Here is a 12508-nt window from a genome sequence, read left to right as displayed (position 1 = left end):
CCAGCGTAAATAGCCTGCAGTGGATCCTATGGGTGGAAAACTGATCTTTGTTCACCCTTGTACTAGGAAATAGTGTATGTGTATGTGTGTATTAGTAGACAAGCTACAATATCATCATTCAAAGACTTTTAGCTCATAATGGCTATGTTAACACATGGTTTAGAATGACCTGAATGATCCTATGCTGGACTAATGCATGCTTCCTCCCACATAACCGAAAGGACAAGGAGGGAGACTTAAGCTTCTACATCTAGCTAAGAACAGCTTCCTCTTTTGACAAAATTGTGATATAACCCTATCATATATAACACTATAATATTATAATATAGTAATTCTAGCATGGTCAGTGAAACTAAAATGGAACATTACCAACCTTTGAACTAACCATACTTATTGTAAAATGACAATTCCCTTTTTGAAGAAGATATGAAGTTGTGATTAAGTGATTTCAAAAGCAAAACCTCTGAACTCCTGCTCTTGGCATCATGGGGAAAGAAAGGAGAGGGAAGTGTGAGTCATGGCTTGCTAATGAAGCACTAAAAATGGCTTAAAAAACAACAACCCTGAAAATCTCCCTATTTCTGCATAGCCAAAAGGAGAAGCCTGCCTGCAAAAGATATCCTCCCCAGCATACCCATCTTTACTAAGGACTGAAACAACATGCAGGCATATGACTGACATCTCCAATTGTTGTTTTTTCTTCTTCTCCTGTTTGGTTTGTAACATCTTGTCGGATGAAAAAGCCCATGGAGCTTTGAAATCTTGGAACAAGTATATTGTGCATTTCACTTGGCCAGTAAAGGTATCACTGATGGATTTTTGTTTGGATTTCTTAAATGGCCAACATAGCTACCCCTGCATGAATCCTGAATATGGTCAGTGTTGGAGACAAACACAGCCATTGTGAATTTCTTCAGTGTTTATGTGCAAAGCAAGTACTCCTACCTTTTGTGTAGGTTCGATCACCTGAACCTTGACATCCATCTTCATCATCACAGTCTCCACTTGATTCCATCTCTTCATTCCTTCCATTCCCACTGCTGCCTTCCCTGGTGCTCCACCTTTCTGATTTTAAATTTGTCCTCTCAGTTGCCAGCTGCAAGTAAAACAGGCATAATAACATATTGGCAATGTTTTTAAAAATTTTCCTACATTTCAAACTGCAAAATATGAAAAAGAAATATTCTGGCATCGGCTTGGGCTTCCTGATGCCACTGCTCCATTTACTGATTAGAAGCATTGGCACATCAATACATAAGTAAATCCCTATTGATTTAGTAAGTTTACTCTAGTAATGAGCAACAACAGGCTTCAGATCCTAATCTTCTAAATTTCTATCATTCCACTAGCAACATCACAGCATGACTGAATAGAAAATGGAGCATTGCTCAATAGCTCCTCACTGAGGTCAAGGAAGTTTGGTTTCCTGGATATAATTCTGAGATTGGGAAATTCCATCTTTCTTCCTGTTTCTCCAGCATTAATCTTTTGCTTGATGATCTCTTTTACCTGCACCTCTTTACTTGCACAGTATACTGAGTGTCCAATGGACATGATTCCTTTGGAGCATTAGACATATGGATTATTTCTTTATATTCCATCTTCCTTCCACTATCAGACTCATGGTAGCTGTCACTTCCTACCATGCACCTCTTCTGTGTCTCTGCTGTCCAGAATCCAACAAGTGTCTTGACCAGAGCTGACATAAACTCTTAGAAATAAGGCTAGCTGTGGTTGTGGGTCCTTTCAAAGGGCACTTTTATATCATTATGAATCACCAACTCGAGGGCAAAGAGAAGATCAATATGTGTCAGAGTGCGGGACCAGAATCCTGGACAATCAACCAGTCAGCTTAATTGATAAATCAACAGTACTTTATTGATGGTTCCAGAATTGGAAATTCCACATCACTCAGCTTCTTAGCTGAGACTGACCCCTCCCAACCAACCCAGTGCATAAATTCCCCTTGGCAAACTATTCCTCCCCTAGGCAAAAGCCTGCGCTAGCAAAAGCCCTCCCATTCTTCCCTGGTTCCCATCCACCACAACTCCCCCCTCCACAGCTCATCTCCCCAACCTAGAGACTGCATTCCAAACCTCTGAGAACCAGGCCTTCAAGGCCACCCGATAAGCACCACCTGGAGCTAACAGTTACAACCCAGCTTTCCCTCTACAAGCCAAGCTAAGCCTACCCTAGCCCCCATTATCCACAACCACTATATATCTGGTAGAATACACCAGGATTCTAACAATATGCATTGATCTGTTTTTAATACAGCAGACCCTTCTCATCCATATGGGTTCATTTCCCCCCAGAAGCTCAAATTTCAGAAGCCCAAGTCCAATTTCACTGGACAGCAGTATGCATGTACCTACATCTGTGCACCTGCATGCATGTTCCACAACTGGATAATATGGAGCATGGTGATCTGTCAACTCTCAAATATGTAGATGGGAAGCTCTCTGATACCAAAGGCATACTGTAATTGAATGGGATCTGAACTTAAGGTTCTGAGGTTCTGGCATCAGCACTAGTGCACAATGCAGAACAAGAGACTAAGAGGCAAGAATTATAGCTTTTTCCTTCTCTCTCTCTCTCTCTCTCTCTCTCTAACACACACACACATGACTGACGAATTCTGAGAGCTGTAGTTGGCAAAGGTAAGTTTTCAAGCTCTGTTTGTGCAGGCTATGCTGTAGTATGGTGGTGGTGGAAGAGGAAGATGAGAAAGAATAAAGGCACGATTGCTCTCATGTGGGCTGATAGGGCACCATCTTCCTTTCGTCCTTTTTTTTTTACTGTCTCCTATTGATTCTTTAACCTGGAAGTGACAGGGAGAAAGTTAGGGGGAAATTAATTAAAAGAGCCACTTTAGTATAGTGCTTTGATTGTAGGATTTGGAATCTGGAGGTCAGGGTTTGATTCCCCACTCAGCCATGGAAACCCACTGAGTGAGCTTGTTTGAATCACATACTCCCAGCCCCAGAAAACTCCATGATAGCTTCACATTCGGGTCACCATAATGACTTAAAGGCATAGAACAACAACAAATGAATTAAAGCAAAATTTACTTTTGGAGAAGGGTCTTGATGGTATGTGAAAGCTGGTTTAAATTCTCTATGGAGCTAAAAATTAGTGGAAATCAGAGTGATCTGGGTGGGGTTTTATTTATTTTTTTAATTTTTTTTTTTTTTTTTTTGTGGAGGGGAATAACTGTAAATGATTAGATTTGAGGAGTTTGGTGCTTCCACATGATCCAGATTATGACATTACATAAGACAGGCAAATCTGATTGCCTACACAGAGCAAAGTAATCTCCAGGTCAAGCTAGATACGATAGTAACTGTATGGATTCTGTGAAGATGCACCGTAATTTGTTATGCAAACAAACAAACAAACAAAACAAGCTTCATTTATATACCACTTCATACTGCCTAAGCAGTGTCTAAGCGGTTTACAACTGTAAGCTAATTTGCCCCCAACAATCTGGGTACTCATTTTAGCGACCTCAGAATGATGCAACCCTGAGTCGAGCTTGAGCCCTTTTGCTGGTCTTGAACTCGCAGCCTTATGATTTTTAGTGAGTGGCTGCAGTACAGGCATTTAACCATTGCACCACCAGGGCTCCTAACAGATATATAGGAAAAATTAAACATTCCCATGAGCTGAGTGGTTGAAGGAGGGAACTCTAGTATGGTCTTAATTCTAAAGACAGTTCAATATTATTTTAATCTTAAGTTTTTTGTTTGTTTGTTTGTTTGTTTGTTTGTTTGTTTTTCCACATGTGATTTTACTTGCATTCTCTATTTTGTAAGTCACTTTGAGCTCCACTTTGGGGGAAAAGTTAGGATATAAATAAAATGACTGATTGATTGATTTTTTTAATTATTATTTTTTGCCTATCAGAGTCCTGGCAAAAATGACCCTCTATTTGCATGTCAAGGCTTCCAGTGATTGCAGAGACAGATATTATGCAGATATTAGTTTGAGATTTGAAATTTTAGTCTGTCTTTCTCTTTGCAGAATTATTTTAAAAAACAAACAAATCTATTTGCATTTCTTTCAGGTTGAATATGTTGATAGCACAAGTGTTCTGGTTATGGAATGTGCAATATAAATACAAAAGGATTATCATCTTTCCCTGTAAATAATATTGTTCACAGTTCCTTTTCTCTATCAGAAAACAGACTTTTACATCATTCTTTTTATTACAGTTCCTTGTAGTACTGGTGTGACTCACTAGCTATGTTAGAAATGACTCTGAAGACCAGCAAGGGTGCCTCTCAGAAGAAATGGACAATGAATTTCTTGTGCTGGAAGCATTCAGACAATGGAGGCGGTAGGTGGCAAGATTTGATTCATAATGAATCTGTTGACATGTATTTGCATTACCCATCATTCAATGAGTCACTGCAATCTTTTATAGAAGGTAACAAAGGCATGAATCTTCAACAAATGTTCCTTTCTTTTGGAGAAATATTGGGTAATTATTCAGCCTTATTTTGCAAAGTTCACAGTGTCACACTTACTATAGATAATTTCATTTATGGGTTTCAAGGCATTATCTGTGCCAACAAAACAATATCCAATTGTAGCTAAATTTTATTTTTAAACAAGCATCTTGATGCTCATCATTGCTATTATTCATTATCTGAAAGCCTGATGTCATACAAGCATGGTCAAACAAAATTGCTTTTTAAAACCTTTCTGTACATGATGAAGGATTGCTGAATTGTCTCACAAATTTCTATTGTGTTTGGTAAGGTCACTGAAACAGAGTATTAGAAGTAATCATGGATGCCTGCCCCAAGTCCACCCACAGGGTGCCGTGATGCTGCACGCCGCTCCACACAGCATGCGGTGTCACGGCACTCCTCTGGTGCTGCGTCCATATGATGCAGCATCAAAGAAGCACCTTCAAGCTGCAGCACCACAGCTATTGCACCCTTTCCAGGGCAAAAAAAGGAGCCATCCTTTTTGTGTGCTGAAAAAGCAGGATCAGGGCTGTAGCATGCACTTGCTACAGCCCCGATCTGGCTAGGAAAGGGTCTGTTTGTACAGCCCCAGCACTGATCAAAGCCAGACTTAGTTAATATATGGAATCTGAATAGGGATTTAAACCCTGATCATAACATTTCCTAGTCTAAGTAGTTTTCACCATGCCACACTTGCCTCCCCTATGTCTGCATTCAATTTAACTATTGATGCACTCTAGGAACACACAGTCGTAAATTCTATACTGCAATTAGTTTCTAAAATGCTTTTTATCTTGTACTAACCTTCAGCATGAATAGTCACAAAGTTTTACACTTAAATTTCCCCAGGAGGCAATCATTGCAAAAATGAGTACAAACCAAAATTACATCTCCCTCCTTGTTAATTATCTACAAAGCCAGAAATTGGAGTCTTGGCTTTCACTTGCTGATGCTTTCATGAAGGCCAAAAAGACATTTTGGCACGGGCCATTTAGTAACCAAAAGCAAGATCTTTTAAAAAGACTTTGGCATTTAATTTTCTTTTTAATATGCTGTAGTGAATTATGTATTGCCATGTAGCAGAATGATTAAATGCTGCTACTGACTATTTTGTACCTGCTGTAATAGCACATCCTTGTGCAAAGGCATGAGATTTAAACATTATTAGCTTAAAAAAAAGAATTGGAAAAAAATTTGCTTGCAAAACCATAAGTATCTGTCTTACATCAGTTTAGATTTCTTGTTGGCCATTTTAGCTAGTCACCTGAAGTGGCTGCCTGAGGTCTCAGGTACATCAATCTGCTATGGTTTTTGAACCAGATTTGCTGGGCTTTGAATCTGAGATTTCTAATATGCAAAACATGTAATTCATCACTAAACTATGGCTCATTCCCTCAACATCTCTTAGCATATGGGGGAAAATTTATAATCTACTAATACTTCAAATTATTAGAGTATGAAAAATTAAAACGTTTCTGTTGTCATTGTCATCATCATTATCATTATTTTCATCACTGTCACCTCCCTCCTCCTTCTCATAATTATCATTCACTGATTCAGAACTCCTTGCCTATTTGCACAGTAGGCTTTTTTGTTGCCAGCTTTGTTGTCAGAAAATTAAGAGTCCTTCAAACTCATGGAGTTGTCCTCTCTGCCAGTATCCAGTAAAAAGGAGTAGACTTGCATACATACTCATAGAGTTGAAGAGACCTCAAGGGCCATCCAGTCCACCTCCCTGCCATGGCCATGCAGGCTGTGTTTAAAAACCAACAAAGAAGACTCCACCACTCTCTGAGGGAACGTATTCCACTGTCGAACAACTTTTACTGTCAGGAAGTTCTTCCTAGACCTTGTTCCCACTTACCAGAAAATCCATTTCCTGAACCAATTCTTTAAACCGGTTCTGAAAAAATGTGGTCCCCACTATGTTTGCGCTGGTTTCAGGAATTGGTTCAATGGTGAAGGGGGGGGGTAGCTTGATGGCCCAGCCCATCTTTGGCCTCTCCTGGCCACCAAATCCCCTGTCCAGCCTCCTTACCAGCTTTTTTGGCCACTGACCAGGTTCCCTGGGCTTTAAAAAAAAAAATTTCCTCTGGCCGGGGAAGCCAGAAGGAGGTTGCAGAGAAGTCAGGGAAAGCTGGGAAGGAGGTCGCAAGGCTTCCAGCATCTCTGCAACCTCCTTTCAGCCTCACCAGCCATGGGAATTTTTTAAAAAAAATCCCAGGGAACCTGGTTGGCAGCCAAACAAGCTGGTAAGGAGGCTGGGCCAGGGATTTTGGGGCCAGCAGAGGCCAGTCCATGCCAGCTGCCCCCCCCCCCCAGGCCGGGCTGCCAGTGGGAATCAGAGCAGATTCAATTCTGATTTGAATCCACCTAGTTCCCACTTGGGCTGAAACTATTTGTTTGTAAATAAATCGATTCAGCTGAAAAAACACCCCATTTCCCAGTGTCTTTTTGACGCAGGTTAAATGGGCAAAAATGGGCAAAAAGCATGACCCCCCCTTTCTGAGTCGATTTCTGAAATCGGATTCAGTGGGAACCATGCCTGTATAACCCAGATCACAATCTGGATTTAAACGAAGTGGGAACAAGGTGGAATCTCTTTTCCTGTAGTTTGAATTCACTGCCTCAGGTCATATTCTCCAGAGTTCCAGAAAACAAGTTTGCTCCATCCTCAGTATGACATCCCTTTAAATATTTAAACAGGGTAACAACAACAACAACAACAACAACAACAATATCCACCTCTCCCCATGGATCAAGGCATGGAACAACAACAAATAACAGACATATCACATCAGTTAAAACACATCAGCTAAAATACACATCAATTTAAAAAGACAAATAAGATATACACATATTAAAACATTTAAAATCTATAATTTAAGACTTTCATAAAGTCTTTAATGAACATCTATTGAGGAAAACTTTAATTAATAACTGGCTAACTGTGAAAAAAAATGTTTTACATTGGACTTCCACTTTGGGTTTCTCCACAGGAGGCTTTTTTAGGCCAATGGGGAAGAGATTAGAAATGGATAATGTATAGAGACATATTAACTCATGATAATGAAGGAAATATTATATTAAGATCAAAGGAAGAAATCATAACCATAATAGGCCATATGAATTGGTTGAATTATATTCAACTTAAAGAAAGATTTACAAAGGATAAGAGTTTATTTGGTTTTGAGAAAGATGATAATGAACTAGACATTAAATTAATGAAAGAAGATGAAAAAAAGATATTAAGTAAAACATATAACACCTAACTGAAAAGATCCCTAGAAGAAGTGGAAATTAAAGATTCCATGATAAAATGGGCACAAGAATTGGGATACAATTTGGACTTGGAAAAATGGGGAAAAGCTAGATTAAAAACAATTTTTTTTACTGTAGCACAAACAATAAAAGAAAATTATTTTAAAGTTGTAAATAGATGGTATCAAACACCATGCTCACTAGAAAAGATATATAAATTAAAGGATAACTGGTGTTGGAGATGTCAAAAAGAAACAGGTACATATTTGCATATGTGGTGGCAATGCACATATATAAGTCTTTTTGGGTAAAGATTCATTTGGAAATAAAGTTAATATTAAAAATTGATTTTCAGTTTGGACCAGAAATATATCTGCAACAGAGGAAGAAAGGAAAAATTGGAAAATATTATTATACTTAATAATGGCTGCCAGAAAGATACTGGAAATTACCTATAACCCCACAAATAGAGACTTGGCAAAACAAAATATGGGAATTGAAAGATCTAGATAGATTAACGGCATTAATAAATAAGAAAGATATGATTAAATGAGAAAAGGATTGGGAAGCTGTAAGACTTTACTTAACAGCTGCTCAGTAAGGAGAGGTACAAGAAACAAAACTTTTTTATTCATATCTAGAGACAGAGGAATAAGATTTTGTATTAAAAGATAAAATTAAACAGTTTCTTGTGGAAAGTTTTCAGGTGTAAGCTTATTATATAACAGATTTATAGCTTGTTGATATAGGTTGATATATGTTTTTATTTATCCTGTTGTAAAAATGTCTTGTAAAAATTGTAAAAAAATGTGAAACTGACCCCAGAAATGGCGTCTCCTGGAACACATTGGGAACCCGATGGGAACGCCCGGCGGCGACGGCGGCGTTCCGCCATGCAGTAAACTAGCGTTCTGGGACCCATCGTGTTCCCATCACATTTCGGGCTCACGCCCGTGAGAACACATTGGGGAACGTTTTTACCCCAGTGCAGTAATCTTCTATGCCTGTGGGGTGATAGATCTGTTCCAGTTTCTAATTTTAATGAGCTACCAAAGCATTGAGCCCTATCCATAAAATAGTCTGGTACCTTGAATAGCTCCTTTAAAGTTCCAACTAAATTCCAGAGCAGAGTCATCGCCTCACTGGCATGTGAGCCACCAGCTACCATTGCATTTTGAATTACAGCTTCCTGAATTCCCCAGGCAGCTTGATCAGTGTTAGCTAGGAGATTTTGAGCCTTCAAACCTAAAAGAGTGTTATTTCCAAGTTCTGCTTGTGCAGAATGGATGAGTAAGATAACAATTTCTTTCCACATAGAAGTTAATGCCACTGGGGAAAAATAAAGTACTGTATTAGCAAGTAGGATTTCCACAGAGGCATAACTGAGCCAAGCTGGAAAGTCCACACAGAATTTTCTAGGACATATTCCGCAAGGAGGACCACATGCCTTGCCTACTGAAGATCCTGTCTTTAGTTCTAAATATTTCCAACAGAACAGGTCTCAGGAAATAGCACAACCTCTGCCTGAGAACCTGAAGAGACATTGATAGTCATAAAATACCATACTGAGTAAGCAGATCAAAGGGATGGCTCAGTTGAAGATGGTTTTGTATTTTAGAGTGAAGAAATCAGAAAAACTGGTTTGTTCTTATTTCTGCTACATCATTTTTGAAGCAACTTCTTCTTCTTCTCTCTCTCTTTCTCTCCACCCCTTTCTCTAGATACAAATATATATCTCGACCCATTGAACTGGATCCCCCCCCAGCTATGTTATGCTAACATTTGCTTACCTAGTATCAGTCTTTATCAATCACTATGGCCTCTATTGTCATCTTTTTTTAACTGTTTTGGTTTTATCTGCTGCCATGGTGTGAAGGTTTTCTGCCTCTCTCTTAACCCACCCACCCCCAGAATAAGAAAGAAGCAGAGTAACCCGCTGCCACCATGTTAAGGTTCTCTGTGGTTTCCCCTCCACTCCTGCTGAGCTGGATGGGATTCTTTGAGATCACCTTTTATCCAAAAATAACTTGCTGCCACCACCCAGTATTAACCTGTACACCTTAACAATGCATGGGGATGTTGCTGGGACTTCTACTGGTTTCTGCCAATCCTGTGAGAAGCTAGCCAAGCTAAGGCATGTGAAAAGGAGTGCAAAGAGGCAGAGTACTTTAAGGAAAAGCTTTAGTCTAACTAAAGGAACATTCAAGAAAAAGAATGTTGCTATATGAAGGGCAAACTGGTCTCCCAGACACAAACATAAAGTATAAGGCCCAGTACAGACTGCTGGTTTGTGGTGGCCTGGGGCCAACTCTAGGGTTCTGGAGCATGCAGCATCTGCACTCTCTGGAATACCATCTTTAGGCACTGCCGTCCGCACAGCGCACGTATCGATGATGCCATGCATGTGCCATGTCCAAACAGCACAGCGCATGTGTGACATGACCGCCTTGGTGGCGTCGCTGGAAGGAGCTCCATTTTGGAACTCCTTTTTGTTGCAGATTGTGCTGCAGCCATGTGGTTGCCATGTTTAATGATCCGGAAAAGAAAGGGGCAGGCTCAGGCTGCCCCTTTCTTCCAGTCTGGACTGGGCCTAAATTGCAGATTACAATCATTAAAATAAACCCAAACCTGATGCCACTGACTAGTAGTGTGCCTAACCATAGTCCTACAGCAGAGGGATTTATATAGTTTTGCTCTCAGAAGACGCTCATGGTTCCAAGTCAGAGACTAGGCAGACAAGCCCATAGGCTGAAGCCTTGCTGCTGTCCTTCAGGCTTTCTCCAAAAAAACCTCTCCATCCAGAAGGTTCTCCCTTCTCCACAGTGACCCATCTGAATGGACAGTTGTCCTCTCCCCACCAGTGATGTAAACTCTTTTCACAAAGTAACAGTAGTCCCCCTCCCTTTGCTATCCATGGAGAAGGCTCTGATAGATGGGGGACTCCCATTTATCACACTAGGGTATGCTATTAATGATTTAACTAAGGCTGCTGGGAGAATCAAACACTATTTGATCATTTTTTTTTCAGAGCAGTTACACTAATGTAAACTGCTAGAATAAGTGATGGGCTCTGTTTGCTTTGACAAGTGGAAACAAAAAGCAGTAAACACTTACTAGTGTTTGTTGCAGATCATGGCAGAGGTTGCCAGAGGATAATTACTGGGCACTTTTTTCTTTTCTTTTATGTGAGTCCTACTTCATGCTGGCAGTTAAAATAATAATATTCCTTTGCATGATAATACACATTTTTAAAGTAAGAACTCAAAGTAGTATTTAAAGTGGCTGAAGATCTTTCATTAAAGTGTATTACAAGCTGAACTGAAGCAACCAGAAATGAACACAACTGAGTTCAATGAAGCTTAAGCCTAGGTAACTAGGCATAGGATTGCAGTCATGCTCCATAAACCTAATTGTGAGATTATATTATTCTTTTGTTTGGTTTTAGAAGCCTCTATTTTATGAAAATTCTTTAAACCAGAATGTTAGCTTCTAAAAATAATAGTAAAAAAAATACCAGGAAATTATAGAAATATAGAAATCTTTGGCCCTTTAGTAACCCAACTGTTTTCCATAATAAGGCGCAGTATCCTTCTGAATATCAGGTGGGCACACAGTAAAGGAGTCTCTCACAATCTGACACCTTTTCGATATTTCAGACTACAATTCTCACTATTCTTGATCATAAGGAATGCTGGTTGGGGCTGATAGGCATTGCATTCCAATGCATCTGGATGGATCAGGATGTGGGAAGGTACATAAAAAGTTGGCTGTAGCTTCTGTGCTCTGAAGTGTACTTCTTGGTGGGGACAGTGCTGGATAGTTGTAATAATTTTCTGATTAAAAGGTGGTAACAACATAAAAAAGTGCTTAATCAGAAAATTATTACACATATCTAGTATTCTCCCCCACTTCCACCCTTCCAAAACTGCACAGATAAGAAGGCAGATGACTTCAAGGAGACATTTGGAAAATAATGGTTGATCAGCTTTGACGTGTGATAAAGCTGTCCTTTTTAAACATTCACGCCTGCCAGCTTTCAGACTTCTAATAACAGGGCAAGAACATTCTGTTTGATCAGACTTAGGAAGTGTGAAATGAGAAGCATCTGCAATCAGGAGGCTCGTCTCACTCCATCACTCCTTGAATGGCACCATTTTGAGAAGGCATGTTCTGATGGGTTAAGTAGGTAAACAGGGGCTCCCTCCAAATTGTCTGATGAAAGCGAACAAAACGTCTCTCCTTGCTTTGTGCTCAGACGGCAATTACTTTCCTTGTTTGCTGAAGGAAATGTTCAGGACATGCTCTAGTGCATGTTAATTCTCTTCCACGTGCTTGGATAATTATCTATTTCAAAGCTCTGCATTAGTGTGGATTATTTTCATGACAATTTGAAAAGTTTGACATTTCTTCTTGCAGTGTGAGGGAACAATCTCGACATTTATAGCAGCAAAGTCTTGGGCAGTGTCAAATTAATAAAACCACATACATTACACTACACTGAGCATCTACTAGGAAAGCAGATAACTTTATCTGAATGTCCAGTATGAAGAAAAAGTCATATTTAACTGAAAACATGTACACTGTTACCTGGGAGTAAATCATACTGAAATCCCACTGAATGAAATGCATTCTTTTTCTGAGTATACACAGATAGGATCACACTGTCAATTGATGTAAACACTTAGCATTTGGTCATCTTCTCCGGATCTGGTGAGAAAATAATCTAGTCCTACCAGGTGATTTTGCAGATTTGTTCTCAGACCTGCTTACAT

General features: G+C 39.6%; 1 protein-coding gene across 1 annotated transcript in view; it reads right to left on the bottom strand.

Moving 5' to 3' along the window:
• LOC149318247 (glypican-5-like) overlaps window positions 1-12508 on the bottom strand; it is a 514926-nt gene that overhangs the window by 128555 nt on the left and 373863 nt on the right. Inside the window, exon 8 of the mRNA XM_089508317.1 lies at window positions 946-1096. Coding sequence (XP_089364443.1) covers window positions 946-1096 — 151 coding nt within the window. The remainder of the gene's footprint in view (window positions 1-945; window positions 1097-12508) is intronic.

The sequence above is a fragment of the Sceloporus occidentalis genome, unplaced genomic scaffold (genome assembly GCF_023333645.1).
Source record: "Sceloporus occidentalis isolate IW3139 unplaced genomic scaffold, rSceOcc1.0.p SCAF_2, whole genome shotgun sequence".
In the NCBI taxonomy this organism is placed as follows: domain Eukaryota; kingdom Metazoa; phylum Chordata; class Lepidosauria; order Squamata; family Phrynosomatidae; genus Sceloporus; species Sceloporus occidentalis.
This window is presented reverse-complemented; position numbering and strand designations above follow the sequence as displayed.